Source organism: Sceloporus occidentalis, unplaced genomic scaffold, assembly GCF_023333645.1.
Source record: "Sceloporus occidentalis isolate IW3139 unplaced genomic scaffold, rSceOcc1.0.p SCAF_11, whole genome shotgun sequence".
In the NCBI taxonomy this organism is placed as follows: domain Eukaryota; kingdom Metazoa; phylum Chordata; class Lepidosauria; order Squamata; family Phrynosomatidae; genus Sceloporus; species Sceloporus occidentalis.
The window spans coordinates 12,583,135-12,600,443 of record NW_028316991.1 but is presented as its reverse complement, the minus strand read 5'-3'; the positions used below and the strand labels follow the sequence as shown (position 1 = coordinate 12,600,443).

At 38.3% G+C, this 17,309-nt stretch overlaps 1 protein-coding gene across 1 annotated transcript in view; it reads right to left on the bottom strand.

Moving 5' to 3' along the window:
* Positions 1–17,309, bottom strand: part of LOC149305589 (intermembrane lipid transfer protein VPS13B-like) — a 383,703-nt gene that overhangs the window by 324,239 nt on the left and 42,155 nt on the right. Inside the window, exons 7-14 of the mRNA XM_089477585.1 lie at positions 10,650–10,915; positions 7,103–7,198; positions 5,980–6,102; positions 4,968–5,105; positions 3,096–3,183; positions 2,345–2,536; positions 1,244–1,413; positions 34–228 (exon numbers count right to left, since the gene is read on the bottom strand). Of these exons, the coding sequence (XP_089333711.1) occupies positions 34–228; positions 1,244–1,413; positions 2,345–2,536; positions 3,096–3,183; positions 4,968–5,105; positions 5,980–6,102; positions 7,103–7,198; positions 10,650–10,915 (1,268 nt within the window). The remainder of the gene's footprint in view (positions 1–33; positions 229–1,243; positions 1,414–2,344; positions 2,537–3,095; positions 3,184–4,967; positions 5,106–5,979; positions 6,103–7,102; positions 7,199–10,649; positions 10,916–17,309) is intronic.

Below are 17,309 nucleotides of genomic sequence, written 5' to 3'. Positions count from 1 at the left end.
GTAGAATAGGTGTAGTGGGTGCACGGACATTACCTTCAGATAGCAGTGGGCATAGCAGTGGTGAAGCAGGTTATCCGAGGGCTGGCTGAGGCTGCTCACCGTCTGGATTAGCTGTTCTGCATACATAGGTACCGAATGCTCAAAGTTGATTTTGTCGGCATGCATTCTGAAAGCAGGCAAAGGCCGAACTGGCTGGAAATTTGTTGAGTTTAATGGCCCACTGGAGTGCTAAACAGAGAAATAAAGCAAACATCATATTCCTGTAGAGCTATTTGTATGAGAAGCTTCAACTCAAGCTTCACATTACAGGATTAATAGACTACAACAGATTTAGGGGGGTACGCGTTCTGATGCCAAGTTGGAAAAGTAGCGCAATCACCAAAGCAACCAATGTCCCATTGCACCAGAATTGTTCTTTATACATAACCAGACCTAGTATGTGATAAAGCACTTCTCATTCTTCCCCAAACATGGTGAAAAGAAGCCAAGTTCATCAACAAGGAACACAAATATTATTAATCAGCTGCATTTCGCTGTGGGCTCTGTTTTAAGTGACATATTCCTGGACAATCGTAGGTTTCTGCTAGCAAGCTGGTGCTACCAGTATGTCGCTTTCAAGTATTAAGACATGTTGCATGAATCCGATTTCAGAAAAAGCCCTACTTGTCCTGAAAAAAATATATAATTCGTGTGGGTACACTAAAACAAAAAAAGGGGCAATTATGGTTAAACAAATGCATTGGTAAAAATGGGGGGGGCTACATTGTTTAGGGTGCGAAACACCCTTGGTCATGAAGAGGTTAATGATCTTGAAATGGACAGATAGGCAACATAAATAAAACCAGTATGGGATTCTGAAACTAAAAGGCATTTGAAACTAATGGTGATTGCTCTGATTGTTAAATGCTTCCTTTAAAAATTGATGATTAGATACAACTTAAATATTCTTTCTTTTCAACCAAACCTAAGCTTGTAACTCAAAAATATGGAATAACTTCAGTTCAGCTTTTCATGAGTTCCCTCTATAGTTAAGCCCTTAATTCACCAAATGGTATTCTATTACGCATAATTGGATGTCATTACAAAAGATCAAAAAGGGAAGGAAGCCATGGAGATGAGAGTGAATTAACATATGGAAGCATTTAGGTAATTAATTACTGTTACCTGTCAGCAAAATTCCACATTTTATACATAATCTTTACAGTTTCTGAAATAGCTACTGACAAAGTTACTGAGCTTGTACCTTGTGACCCATTATTATAGGCATTAAATGCCCAAGACGGTTGAATTCAGCCATAGTGATTGTAATAGTGCATTTCATCAACGTCACGCAAGTCAGCCGAGTGGGAATGTATTCCTCCAAAGATGCCACTTCTTCGAAACTCGGTAAGGTTTTGCTTTCCTCTACTGTAACTGGGGAAAGAAAAGAACAGAATGAGGGTTCACGCTGAGCTACTGAATCTTTTTTGCACCTGCACATTGATGGGTCTTTAGTTACATTGTAAATGCCAAAATTATTGTATAACAAGAGGGGGGGGGTATATCTTCATGTTAAGGGAGGGTGACCCAACAGAACGAAAGAAGGAATATTGTATGAAAGTGTATGGCAGTGGACAACAGATAAAAAAAAAACCACTTCATTGAAATGCAAACTGACACCTTTTACCATAAATTGATATATTTATTAAAACTCCCTATAGATTCTATATTTATTTTACTTGATGACTTTGGTAACTTTCCTAAATGATTTCCTATCTTGAAGTTCTCTCCATTCTCCTTCTCCTTATTGTATAGTAGGGAAGACATAATGTAGAGCTGCTCTTCACCGACTGATGAATTTTTGTAACTTCTATAGCTAATTAGAGCATAAGAAACATTATTCCTAGTATTTTTTTTGTCTTGATCATCATTTAAATTAGCAACACTTAATTGCCATTCCACACTAAAGCAGACACTGTTAATAGTTTTAGGATTAACGTGGACAGCGCTACAGAATATGATGGCTCTATATAAAACAATAATAATACCACTTTGAGAGTTTAATAATATGCGCAAAAGAAACTTGTTTTTTTAGTAGACTGTGGCTGTTGTCACAAAAGCTCTCCCTTTATAAACTGGTCAAAATTGGTATTTTTGCCCTGTCAGAAACATATTGTGTCACAAACACAGAGGGGTGAACTGCTCATGGTTTAAAAATAAGACACATTTTTAATTTTAGTTGTAATTTTGAATCTCCAAATAAGTCTTTATACGTTCACGTTCTGCTACAAGCCTAGCAAATGGATGGTTAACCAATGCTCAATGGAACCTAATTACCAACAATAAAAATAATATGGAACCGTACCGGGCTTAGGAGTGCAATATGCCTCATACTCATGGTCCAAAGAACACGCTATCATCTTCATAATCCTGTGCACCGAACTGCTGTCCAGCCGGAGATCCATGGGGCCTACGACTACACGTTTAGTGGACGTCTCCTGGAAACTGCCAGCTTCTTCCGGCTTTAAGGATGGGAAGTCCTGCTGGCAAGAGGAACCTAAGGAAATATAAAGCCACTTTTTCAGAACAACGATGTACAGGATCACGGACGTGCATCTATAAATGTTTGATCATCACTCTTCCCAAATAAACAGTTTATATAAGCATTCCTCCAATCAGAATGGCTGACTACCAGATTTGAGAAGACCAAGTGCCAGAAAAATCTAATTTCTGCTGATAATGTCGAATGTAATATTTTAAGCTCATAACTATTATAGTTACAAGTCTTTTTTTTACTTGTTGATGAAAATTGCATATCGTTGACCTGTCAAGTCTGCTAACCTGCAGGGTTAAATATAGGCAGCCTTTGGACCATTTACTAAACTATTTGAGAACAACCCTAGGTTCTCTCCAAGAGGGCATGGGTGAATGCTGGAGATGACCCAGCTACAAACACCTTCTCAACCTCAAGGAAAAATACAGAGGACAAGACCCACACAGCAAATAAAAGGTAAAATGAGAGGTAAAACTCAGGGCAGACTGTCAAGGACCAGGTGGCAATGAAGGAAGGATTGGTTTCTCTTGTCCAAGGGAGTACAAACACAAGAAACGTGTACCTTTGCCACCAGAGCTTTCCATTGTGTACAGGTAATCCATGTAAAAGGCCCCAAACCTCTGCATTCCTGCTATCTCGGTGTAGGTCTCCTGCGAACAAAAGGAAAGCAAACAATGGCCATGTTAAAAAACAGAGAACTCCCAGATCACAAAGTATCACAGACGTGAGCATGTTTGGGTTTGAGTGTCAACACACAGAACTGCTTATCCCTACAAAAGAACAGATGTTATCCAAAGAGCTCACCTTTCAAGATCGCAATTAAACTTCTATAGCAAGCTACACAAAAGCATATGGGTTAGGATGGACATTGTAACTACAACACTAATAATGGTTAGTTAATCAATACCTTCAATAGGTTATTTTGGCTTTCCTTGACCTTCTTGGTATTGCCATAAAGAATTGTAATTTGTGGGGCATTGCACATCTTTATTTAAATAACCAGCGTCCCAGCGACAGACACTTTGGGCAACAAAATACATTGTGATCTATCCTTTAACTGTGTGGGCTCAGCTCTAAAATCTATTTTCAGACCAGTACAGAAATACACAGAACCAAACGGCCCACTTTGCTTATGGTGGATCATTTCTTTTTTTTACTAAATTAGCTTTTTCTACCTCCACTGGGGAGATATTCCAACCACCTACAATCCTTTCTGTATTTCTCTGAGGTATGTGATGGCTTCTATTCTGTCTCACCTCTGCCTTAAAATGCTTGAATCTCTTTCCTGGTATCTTTTTTCCCTTTTTGCTAAGAATTTTGCTAAGAACACCGTAAACTTTATCTCCCCTATAGAAGTTCTATCGCACCACCTCTATTCAATAAACATCTACATACAGCACCTCTCTAATGTAGAGCACCACAGATATATCCCTCTCAATTTCTTAGAAAGTAAGAATGCATATAAAATTACATTAATATGCATTCTTTGTTAAGGTGCCTGCCTGGAACATTAGACTGTCCCTTTAGGAACAAGGTTAACGGTGTCAGTCATATCTATTTTTTCCGCCAAGTTCCCATTTGATCTGCACAACTCTGTCATGAAAAGCAGTTCTGCAGGTTCTGGATGTCAAAAATTCATGTGTGAATAACCCGTATCGACCTGGGAGCGCAATTCCTTTTTGTGGCTGGGTCTATGCTCTTGGCAGAGATGCCTTGCATAGGGTCGGGTGCCCAATGTGGCCAAGCAGGGGGGTACTCCGGAGAGTTTCTTCAATGTCATTGTTCTGATTCTAGATCTAGCAGAGTGGGTTCACTTGATATATTGCCTATACATTTGTCAAAAAAATTTATTTCTGTGATGTTTTGAGAAAAAACAAACAGAAGAATGGATGGAATCAGATATCGCTTCACCAAATAGCTTAGAAGCTGGGGCTACCAATGGCAAAATGGAAAACACAAAATGCTGTATAGGATTAAAACACCAAATAGTGAACATAAATCTCTCCAAACATGATTTAAATAACTGGATTTCACTACATTAGAACGATCTGCCAGGTAGCACAATCATTGTAGATGCGCCTGTTCCTGCCACATAAATACCGCTGTTGAGTTTTCACGAAGGATATCAAGTTTGGCAAAATATGCTTTTTCTAATGAAAAGAAAACAATCACACGTCTTACTTTACAATGAAATAATCATGTTTGTTTATTGATTTATGATAAAGTGATAAAGCACATAAATGGTAAAGCACATAAATGATATTTATGTGCCCTATAATAATACTGTTGCTAGAAGTTCTAAAGCTCTAATGGGCTGGAAGCTGTACCAGTCTGGAGACACACACATTTGAAACATCATGAAACACGCCAATGTAGCCATACGTGTGCGGCTCACTAGAGCTTACAATCAAATGCCAATTACAAGCGTACTGACCTTATGGTGTGTCGAAGCTAAAATAAACTCTGCCCGAATCCCATTGTTCTCTGGACTTCTGTAGTCAAAAAGCGAGTTGGTGAGGTAAGTGTTTCCTTTGTTACTCAAATTCTCCCCACAGGTAAAGAAACAGGCTTCCTATAACGACAATGGCAGCGTTTGTGTCATAACATGAAGGTACGAGTTCATTTGGCAATGAAAAGTGAGCAGTGGTAAGATCAATGGTATTGTCAGATATTGGAAAAAGTTATCCAATACAATTTGTAAAGGGAATGCATTCTGAGAAGAAACCTTATATTATATAACAAATATTAACCAGCTGCGTGCCAAAGGATACGAAAAGAGACAAACACTTCAATGTTACCAAAGGGTATGTTTAAGGGGAGAACCACCAGCCGCAGGATTTCTAGAATCCCAATATTTTACTGGGATTACTCATGGATCATGGTTTCCCCAGCACTGGATATATTTGTATTTGGACACAACTAATAGTGTGACGCCCCTTCTATAACAGAAGTCCCCCACATCAGCAAACCGGTGAACTCTGGTGGGTGCATTCCCTGGAGGTTTTTACTCAGTTTGTTAATTATTATCATTTCAATGACAGTAAAATGACCGTGGGTACAAACAAACAAGTCAATAAATAACCGGGACAGGAAACTGAAATGAGATGAGAATTCTGCAACGGTGGCAAAGTTGGACACTGTAAGCGTGTCTGTGCAACAGGGTTTAAGCATTATCAGTAGTAGTAACCCTTTTCAATGAAATACATATTTTTAATAGTGTATTCCCAAACAAAATGAGCAGCTGTTAGAAGTAACTTCCAGTAGAAAGCATAATTAAGACCGTTCAGATGCTGAGATCCTTGTTCATTTTCCTAATTATAAAAGATAATTGCGCTATGTGTAAGCATCCTACTAAATAGTGGATTAAGTTTAATGAAAAATAATATACTAGAGATTTAGCCACTAAAAGAAGATTTCATACACAAATGCCTGTAGTGTGACCTTACCCCATCCGACCGGCCAGTATTCTCTTCAAAGTCTTTCACTCCCATGATCCCTTTCAGGCACAGAGCTTGGCTTCCCACGAACCCAACCTGGCAGTCAAAAAATGGCTCTCCTTTCATGAGAACCTACGGGAGACAGAAAATACATGGTATGAAATCTTTATAAATATATTTGAACGCTATCAATCCATAACGCAAATTCTTTCAATTTAAATAGTGAACTTGGACTACAAAAAAACGTAACTAAAATTAGTTTGCCAGATACTCTAGAACTCATCATCAATAAAGAAATAAAACCAAGTGTTTCAAATAATTTCAATCAATACAATAGCGATAGTTATATTCTATGCAAAAACGCAAAGTAAATTTGTACATTCCCCTCCACTGTTGCATCGAAAATCCTACATTTTAATTAAGAAAATATTTTTTGGCGCCTCATATGAAAAGGCTTGGCCAGGAGTACAAAGGTGCCTTGAATTTTTGACTGCTTTTATAACCTGGAATATGAAAACCAACATCATCAAAAGGAGCCTACACAATCCATCCTCCTATACAAAAACACCGTGACTAATGGTACCTGGGTCTTTCTGAACAGTGTTGTACTTAGCGTTGCTCCTGCCCTGGGCATGGTCGGCTCTGCATGCCTTCAAGAAAAGGAGCGCTGGGATATCGCATCGTATCCAGGAGCGCTCAATCATAAAGGCGAGCTTTTTTTTTTGTTTTATGAAGCCTATGGAGCGTAAATAGGCCAGTTGGGGACATCAAAGATCTCCCTTGTAACCGCCCCAATGTGTGCAGGACATCTGGGAGCTTGAAGGCTTCATGGATCTGTATTGAGGTGCCTTAATCCACAGAATAACTGTAGTCAGTTCTTCAAGAACAACCTACCTGCTGAGTTCTATAAACTGCGTTCAAGAGTAACTAGAAGAACTGATGCCGTTTTAAAGGCAGAGGGTGGTCACACTAAATCATTTGATTTTTCTTCTGTTCACTCACTTTGCATTTTGTTAAATGATAAAAATAAACTAGTAACATGTCTATTTTTGAAAGCAGTCATTTTCTCCCCATATGCCCAGAACGTTTGCACAGTACTGTACATATTCCCAAGACAGAATTCAGAATGTACCTCTATCGTGGTCCCCTCTTGCTCCCACCGCACGACTTCTCTGGATTTAACCTTCTGAGGACTGTAATAGCTGCTCTCGGCTTGCATTTCAGTCAACTAGAAAACAGTAAAGATAAACACCTTCAGCCAGGAACAGCGTCACATGAAAGAGTGACAACGCGACATTCCTCTCCTCTATTGATGAAGAGAAATTAAAGTCCATCATTGGCTAAAACAGATTATTGGACAGGAAACAGCTGCAGTAACAGCTGCCACGTATTATCCGCGTTATCGCATAGGGTGCTGGAGTTGAACGTGTAATATAATGTGGGGCCGGGGTCGGTTCAGTCACCACTCTGATATACATTAAAAACGTTCCCTTCTTCTCTCATTACCCTGTTCTTACAGAGGGTGAAAAATGACGGGATAACTTAAAATCACACCATGTGGTATCGGAGTCTCCTCACCACAAATGAGCAAGTGTAAACGTTAAACGTCAGTTAGTGACGGCTCACTCAACCCGTCTCAGAGATATTACCTTCCACATCTTTCATGGCATTAACAATATTTGAAGAGAACAAAGTATTTCTGCATTGCATTTCCCAAACATATGAATCAACAGCTAGAAGGTGCCGGGACCTTTTTTTGTGATACATTTAATATTCTAGAAAAATGCCTCTAAAGCGCTTCCAGCTATGTGCCCATGTATCTGGTTGCAACTATCAAGTAAACAAGATATCAAACATTTCTTCAGAAAGTACCCTTATTATGTTTTCTCTGAAATACAATAGTTACATAGTTGAGTTAAGTACCCCCTGGAGCCATCAGAACACCAAGGGGTATTCATACCACATTTCATGAAATAATGCTGGAGAGCTGTTAGCGCGCGCTTCTGGTATATATTATTCATTGAGCACCAACACGTTTCGCAAAATGGTACGATACATAATATTAATATGCAAGAAGGCCTCTGCTCATTAGAAACATCAAAATATTGGCAAGTTGAATAATAATTCTGAGGAAGACATGTTGTGACGTCATACACAACTAATTACATTTTATATATATATATATATATATATATATATATATATATATATATATATATATATATATATATATAATATCTTCTCTTACAATATTTTATAAAATGAGATTCTTGGTTTTCTAATTACTTGATTTGTCTACCAGGTGGCCAATATTGGAAATGATGAATAAAATCACAGGTTAGAATGCATTTCTTACATCTAATATTTATAAAAAAAAAATGCATACATATATAAACAAAAAAAGACAGAATACGTAAGTGTTGGTGATATCTCATATTATCAGGTGCACAGGAAAACCAGACACCCGGAAATCATGCCCCGTGTGAACAAACATACGTAAGCCTGGCAGAGTTCGTGACAGGATGGGAAATAAAGGCATTTGATACCGAAAAAATGATCCAAAATGAAGAAACAGATTGAAACAAATTCATCAGCTTGGAAAGGCAGGTGTTCAGCACTTACGTCAAAGGAAATCCTAATGGGTTTATAAGACATTACATTTATTTATATAGCGCATGCAGATTCCATATCTCTGTTATAAGCAGTAAATAATTTAATACCCCATAACAAACTTGTACAAAAGGAGAGCAGGGCTTGTGAGCTTACAATCTAGTCTATAATAGAAAGTGGGTTTACGTTCTAGTACCCGATGCCTCTCTATGTCTATAACTGGCAGCACATCACAATCTGTGGGCTTTAAACATCTTAACCAGCAAGCAAAAAAACAAAAAAAGGTAACTTCAGCACCCAGCATAATATACCGTATATGTAAAAGCAATCCAATCCTGCGAATGTGTGTGCACCAGGGTAACAATCTAAGCAAAGGATTGAAAGGTTCTTCTACTTTACTAGATAGTTGAAGACACTTTGTAATGAGAAATGAGGACCATATGAGAAAGCAGGCCATGAATGCACTTCTATAACACAATTTTGTTCCTTCCTTCCTATCAGCTGTCTGCAATTATTGTAGAGGAAAGCAATTAATTGATTAAAAGAACTCAAACATTACAAGAACAATTTTCAACAGTATTAGGAAAATGTTACGTTTAATTTGGCATGTTTTTCCTTCTTCGTTCACTGGAAGACTATCAAGTACTCACAATGCTAATGCAGAAACTTGACCTTTTTTTAATACCAAAATATGAACCACAAATTAATTCCATACATTCCAGGCTAGAAACTAGAACAATGAATGCTAATGTTTTCCGTCTCAGTTTAACATGTGAATCTCATACAGAGCATTTCGCTGCAGATGGAACATCTCCGCAGCGCAGAAAGTTTGTTAATTTGTTGCAGGTCATTCAAGGAGAGAAGGTGTTAAGAGCAATGTTGTTACTGTAAAACTAAATATACTTTGAAACCGTTCCATTTCAGGCGAACGCGAGGATTCCTGTACATGTCACCTCGGTGCCTGTCCCAATAGCACAGGACTGTTTACCATGGCAAGCTCAACCCTAGAAAGACTTTTTTGGCCAAGAAAGCTCCTTTTGTTCAAGATGACGAAAAAGGAAAAAGTTGTTTCATTTATATTATACTTGCTACCCACCTAATCAAGTGACTCTTACATGATTCTGCATGATTACATTACCATTTAGAGTTGCTTTTACAAAAAGATCCCGGAGTCTATGGGTATCTAAAGGTTTTTGATAAGCGGTATACAACTATAAGCTTGGTAGGCCACATGTAGGCCAGGAACAATGTATGTCCTCACCTGAAAACAGGTTGTTTAATGTTTTTTGTTTTAATATAGATGCCTGTGATCAAACAGGAATATCCAAGAATTGTGGTCCGGTCTGAAGGTTTTCTAATCATGATAATAGGTGAGAAAACGCTTACAAGTAATTTTCAAATATTATTTATACGACAACCTGTCTACGTCTGAAGCTAAATAGGACAATAAAACAGATTACTGTGCTTAAACATATCACCCGTAACAACAAATATTTGGACCTAATAATCTGTTGACACGTTTCAGTATAGTCCCGTACATTTTCTTGCAAAGATCTAAGAGATCTAAGATCTAAGAACATTAAACTTATATTGTATATTTCTGGTAAAATGTACAGATTAAGCAATGTTTTGACTTAAAGGAGCATTTTGACACCATAGAAAGAGCTTCAGAGATATTATATGTACAATCCTCTGAATGCGTGATGTGCAAACCCCTTACTGGACTAGTGCACAACTGCAAATGATGATAGACTTCCCCAGTATCGTAGCGGATGGCTACAGCAGACGCCATCATGAAATAAATGGTTTTGTTATGGCATAGATACAAACTAAGCAAAAATGGGCACAGAATGCCTGAAAAGACACAATGTGGGTGTAGGTATTGTTAAGCAACCCAACTTTGGCAGGATAGGAGACTAAGGTACATGCTGGCTGATTAAGGATAGCCTGGCATAGGTGTAAGGTACTGAAATCCATGTAGTATTTTTTGTAAATGGGGTAACGTGTAAGGGGGTAAAACTGGTGGGAGCAGAGCTGTTTGTAGAGTTATGTTTCTGCCACTCACTTACCTTAAATGTAACAGTAGCCTTGGTACAATAGAAACCTATTGAGACAATCGGATCTTTGGATGTCTGTGATTTCTGCCCCTGCAGTGTTGCGTTATCTTCTGAAGCAGTGTCGTCCCCATCCCCTTCATTTTCATCGCCATAACTGACAATAGCCGGAACGAATGACCAGGCCCAAGATACCCATCCTTGTTGATCATCGTCATCTAGCACGGAGTAGGCATCTTGTGCTGGATACTGCATTCCTGACACTAATTCTTCTTCCCCTCCTGCAAAACAGATCATTCTGCATGTCATCTACTTTCCTCAAGGAACAAACAGAAGTATCTCAGCACTACACTTTAATGTATGAAGGTAGGAAGAGTGCACTATAACTACTTAATCTTATCTGCTGTAAAATTCTATATTCTGCTATCATCTAAACAAATGTATTTTGTAGCCAATCCATCTTTGTGTAAATGCTGCCCAGAAAGAGGTAGAACACATTAACCATGGAATGGAATTGGTCAATGACAGCGTGACCTTATGGGAACTACCATGTGAACAGTAAATATGGATAAGGTGGCAAGTCTCCAATAACCCCACAACCCAACAATCCCTTCTTCTAAGCAATCACCCAACCTCGGCAACTTTACCCTGCGTAGCCAGTTCCTCCTACCTATTCCAACACTCATTCTATTAGATTTATGTATAACAGCAAAGCCCGGGTTTGCTTATTTTAAGAAAAGGGAATATTATACAAGTGTACAAAGTATGCCTATTATGTGCAAGTTTTATAACAACATCTTACCGGCAAACCACAACATTGGATACACCAATTTGAGCATTCTATTAAAAAGAAACTGCTTGCTTTCAAGTAAGGACGCTTGGTACACAGAACACTTTGTTTAATTGTCTGCCCAGATGCTAAGATCTTGTATAAATGAGAAAGACAAGAAACTGAACACATAGGTATTTCATGCACAAAGGAATTAATGTTCCCGGTTACTCTTTCTTTCTGCATATTGCACTGAAACAATTCCATTTTCACATTTCAACGCAGTTGTATCACTAATTCTGCTTGCTGAAAACATTGATGGATCATTCCGAAACATAAGTTACCCACTGGGACACGCTTCATTCACTCACTTAACAGGAATCTTTTGAAAAATTACAAGAAAGATCTTTCCCGGGCCACAAAAATATTCAGAGATGCAAATTACAAGAAGTGATTCTGAAGCCCCACTGAACTAAAGACTTGGATTAATTTACTTCTAGAATCCGTACAACTTGACTGAAGACAACCAAGTCTATGCTCACAAAGGCCATTTGAACTAGAAATAACGGACAGTTACGCTAGCAAACACAAGCGTTACATCTTTCTGAGGTTTTTTTGTGCCGATCAATGTAATCGGAATACTCTGTTCAGACACGTCGGCCCCGTTCAACCTCACCAACAAAATGCATATTTAAAGCCTACCGTAAATACACCGATATACATCCCATAACAGCGCAATCTAAAAGGTTTACCTTACGGGAATTATGGAGCGCATCTCCCCCTCTGATTCACAAGCCGTGCCAGTTTCAGCCACATGCGAGAAAACGTACACCCCGCCAACGAGTCTCTCAGGAGTCTGTGCTGGCGGGCGGTGTGTCCACGCATGCACTTCTGCGCAGGAGATGCATTCCACCAAACGCGTCTCTTGCAACGCTGAGGGATGGAACGCCTCGCAAATACAAAGGGGAAGATGAAACAATGCATGCGTTTGTAAGGGGAAACTGTGTTGATTTAACACCCATCAAACGCATTAGAAGGACACATGACAGCTACAACATCCACTTAATAAATTAAAAAAACACTGCTTTTATTTCAAGGGAACTAGTTATTTTAGGATGTCATTTCTCAATACAATATGCACAGGGGAAATGAGCAGCGACACAGCGGACTATCGCACTTACATTCACCATTCACTTTTATAAGTTACGCTATTACACTTCTCATGGGAAAAACCAATGGGTATTTTTTTATTTTTTTTTATTTTTTATTTTTTTAGACAGCACTGCAAATTCATGAAGATAAACGTTTTGTTTTCTTATTTTCTCGTTATTTCAATGAATTACTGTAAGTGCAGTTTTTGGCTTTTCCCTGACATATGTATCCATCCTTCTGCTCTTATTGTGCTCTAATATTGTAAAATTCCAATTTTAATATAACATTTTGTGTTTTAAGCAACTAGGAAGGGAAAAAAGATGCTTAAATGTTACAACTTTTCTCCGTCTGTATGTAATAGTGTGTTTTCAAGACATACATGAAACCCTTTAGTGCAAAATCTGTACTGTACAAACTAAACAGATGACAGACAGACAGACAGATACTCCATAGAAACCCCAAGGCGCAGGCAAGTCTACCTGCAGACGATTTAGTAATGTCAATCCTTTCGGGACTCCGGGAAGAGTGCGGGCTTAAACTGAGGTATTTATGGAGAATGATAAGGCCTACACCAGAAATGACATTAAAATGCTTAATTCTAACATGAAAAATGTAGAATATTCCTAATATTTTAGTCCATTTTTAAAGCAAGGTGCACCTAATTGAAATAACTTCCTATAACCTGTTTCAAGTGCAAACTTTTGAAAAGATGAACATTGCATGCCTTTAAAATATGGCAAACAGATGTCAAAAAGTATACTCTGCTGTAATGCCATCCATTCATTCATTCATTCACACCATCTCCCTATCTACGACGAATTTAGACAAATCCATCTTAAGCAGGCATCCGAGGCTCTCTTTTTTTAGGCAAAGGTTAAGAGTGACAGTAAATATGTGTGCGGAACCGCTGCTCGGTTAACACGGCTTCGTTTCTTTAACCATTTTCTTCCAGCGTTGTTGCCCACAGTGTGGTATGAAAAGGTTCAGGTTAATCCAGATCGTTTCTAAAGAAAACGCGGGGGGTTTTTCCTGATTTACTAGTTTAAGGAACAGCAAATTTGGATATAAAATATCAAAAAAGATTATACAGATATGTTATTATTGCTGCAAAAGGTGTGCTATTAATAAATAAAAAGCCCTTATTCTTAAAGATTTTTTTTTTTTAAAGTGCCTCTGACAGCAACTGTAAGATCTGCACAAAACGCAGGGATTTAGTATTTTTGTCAATGTACATTTTTTGACAATTGGCAACATATAAACATGTAACTTTATCATTCTAATTGAGTTATATAGCGATATCATATCCTGCAGCACTATACGATGTCTATTATTGCTATTTATTTATGCAGTGCCTTCATATTCTATAGCGCTGTACAACGTGTGTTATAAATTATAAAAACAACTGATGCCCAAGCAAACCAGCAACATATTGCAACAAGCTATACAGCGTGGACAAGAAGATTATCATTGTTTGCGGTTAATGTTTTATAAATTATTTTCCTATTTCTGCCCCAGAATTGCCTATTGCCCGTCTGTCTTTCTGTGCTTGATATCCTAGGAATGCCCATACAGGGTTATGTGGCATTTTCTCACTGATTGTTTTTATTTGGTTACATTTATGTCATGCACGTCTCTACTTATGTCTGTTATATTTTACTTTCTATCTTTTTGCTCCTCTAACCCCCTATTCTCCTATATCTGCCCTCTTATTGCCCCTGTCCACTCCTCATATCTGCCTAAGCAACCCTTCTCTTTCAGCTTCTGTGGCAAGACGTCATCACCCCTTCCACTTACGGTTGGCATCCCCCAAAGATCAGTCCTTGGCCATCTGCTGTTCTCTCTTTATACTTCATCTCTTGGCAAACTAATCAACTCATTTGGCCTCCAGTATCATCTATATGCAGATGATACCCAAATCTACCTGTCTTCTCCTGATCTCTCTCCATCTCTCATGTCCCGTATTACCAACTGCTTGTCTGCTATTTCTTCATTCTTGTCACAACACTACCTGTAACTTAATCTTTCTAAAACTGAACTCATTTTATTCCCTCCACCCAAGTACCTGAATTCTATATCACCATTAACAGCACGTTACCGGTATACGTCTTCACTTGGTGAGCTGAGTCACTTTCAAAGACATAAGGTAGAGGCTCCCCATTACTGAAATTAGTAGCCCTATTACATGAAATAAGCTAAACTACAGAAAATCATCACTCCTCGTGAAGCATCATGTCATAAGCACATGGATGATCCTAAAGGGGGTTGCCATTCATTATCCTATCAGGAGATACCCACAAGTACACCAACAGTCTGAAAAGGATTGCAGAGGGCAGAAGATGATGAAAACTGCAGAAGAGACCTCTGCTGCCCAATAAAAGACACCAGATTGAAACCATAGTGAATACTTGTAATAAGTAATTTAGTACTTGGAAAAGTGCAATTACTGTTTGCACAAATACATACTGCATGGTAACAAACATAAGGGTTTATTTAAGGTTTGAAATTTTACTGGATGCTTCCTGGAATCTGATTGAATTATTTTAGTTGGGTATGCATGAGCCTCTAGCGCTGGAAATAACACTTTAAGAGACAGATTACTGTCACGGACAGACTCACTAAAGAATGCTAATTAAAGTAGTCTGTGAGAAGTATTTTAGGTAGAAGCTGCAGCCAATCAGTATTCGGAAAGCACTCCAATACAAATCAATGGAGTGCTTTTTGTGCAAATGAAAATTTAAAGGGACCTCAGTTATAATATGCATTACAGTGTGTATGATAGCTAGCAGGTCCCTTTAAGTGGAAATATAACAAGACCTTGTACATGGCTCTTACAATAAGTAATGAGGCCAACCTGGAACACTACAGTTCGGCCTTAAAACAACCTGCAAAGTGCAATGTTAACCATTTCATCTTTAATACCGCAAAGTTAAATTTTCTCTATTGGCACCTGTTTTCCCTTTTACCAAACCATTTTTTATAATAGTGGATCTTTGTTGTTCTGCAATTGGATAGTTTAATTAAAAGCTGTATTTTATGAACCATATATGAAAATCTGTTAATGTATGATTTCCCTTGTGTGTTGCGGTAAAACAATTATTTTTGAATTAGCGTGCTTAAAATGAGACTCCCTCCCTTCCAAGCACTGCGTGTAGTTTCTGAGAATTTTAGAGAATTAGTGCTTTTTTTTTCTGCGCAGGCCCATTCCGTTATAGATGAAAAGATGGTAAGAGGTGTAACCTGACAATGAGCCGGGTATGTGGATAACATATTAAATATGTACATACAGTACAAATACATTGCCAAAAAACAATTTCCATGCCTCAGCGTAAGTGCACTTTACAATTTGCAAATGTAGTTTAGTTTAGTTATAATCAATCTGTGATGCCATAGCCTTTAAATGAGAGACCAAAAGAAACCGGGATGGACTATATTTGCACACAGGAAATTGTGATTTCTGTCAACAATATCTAAGAAGGTGGTGAATCCCCACACATTTGAAATACCAGTTCACTAAAACGCTGGCCTTTGCTTCATTATTACATAGGGATTGCCACAATGTATATGTTCACAGAACGTGAAGGAATCATTATATACAGAAAGGGATCCACTGGAAAACAAGATCTAAAACATCAGTACTACATTATTAGTTGGGGTTTTTTTTTTAAAGACCTAAAAATCTACCGGACCCCAAGGATCCAGGCTGGCATTTTACCCGTTTTTATGCCAAAAATGCACCACTTCTGCGGATTCTAATACAGGCCAAAAAATTTACTTTACAACTCACAGAAAAGATGAAAAGAAAAATGCTATTACGATGTATAGGGATTGGGGACTTTCAATAGTGTCCAGTTCCAGTACGTTTAACGAAGGAACGCATATCCATTTAATGAGACAAATGACGTTAAGAGAACAGGAGGTTTCAAAAGGAGCAGGATTTCTTTCTTTGTTATAAGAGGTGCAAGTTACAGTTTGTTTGTGTTACAGTTCTAGTCTCGCTAATGTACAAGGAGAGTAAATTCAATTCTAACACCATATTTCCATTGCATGTACCGTGCACAGTGGCAAGTATACACATGGCTACTAAACCCAGCAGCATAACGTCCATGCCACCAGCGCTTTAACCTCTCTGCAAAGCACAATCACTATGTACGAGGAAAACCCTGTCACGTTTAGCAGAGAAAAACAGAAGCAGTACTAAACGTGAAAAGGCTTTATTAAATGAATGAACTTTTAGGAATGTACTTGTGCAATGGGGCATAATATAACCCGTGATGCCAAGGTACCCCATGGGTAACATAGGGCTATGCCCAGCCGCAGTTAAGTTCTGTAATGGAGTATTGGTACGCCTTGCCAGTTCACACCGCGGCAGTGTGGGGTTGAACTGAATGAGATGACAACCTACAAATTGAGCCGTCTCTCCTAAGTGCCATTACCAATGAAAGAGTTTCTGTACCATGTGCACAAAATGTTTGCTTATAAAGATGAAAAACTGAGTCCAAACAACATAAATAGATCAATTAAGGTGTAGGTCATGCAGCTGTGTTATGTGCATTCATATACATTGAAACACACACACATTCATCTTATCCCCGAAACATTTCAGGTAATATAAACCCTCCAGAAAAAGATTCTGGAAAATGTGTTACATACTTTACAGGTAACTCACACCAAGTTACCATTAATTCAATCCTATATGCTCTTTATCAAACATCAGATGTTAACCCTATATACAATTAAAATAGAAAGTTATTTTC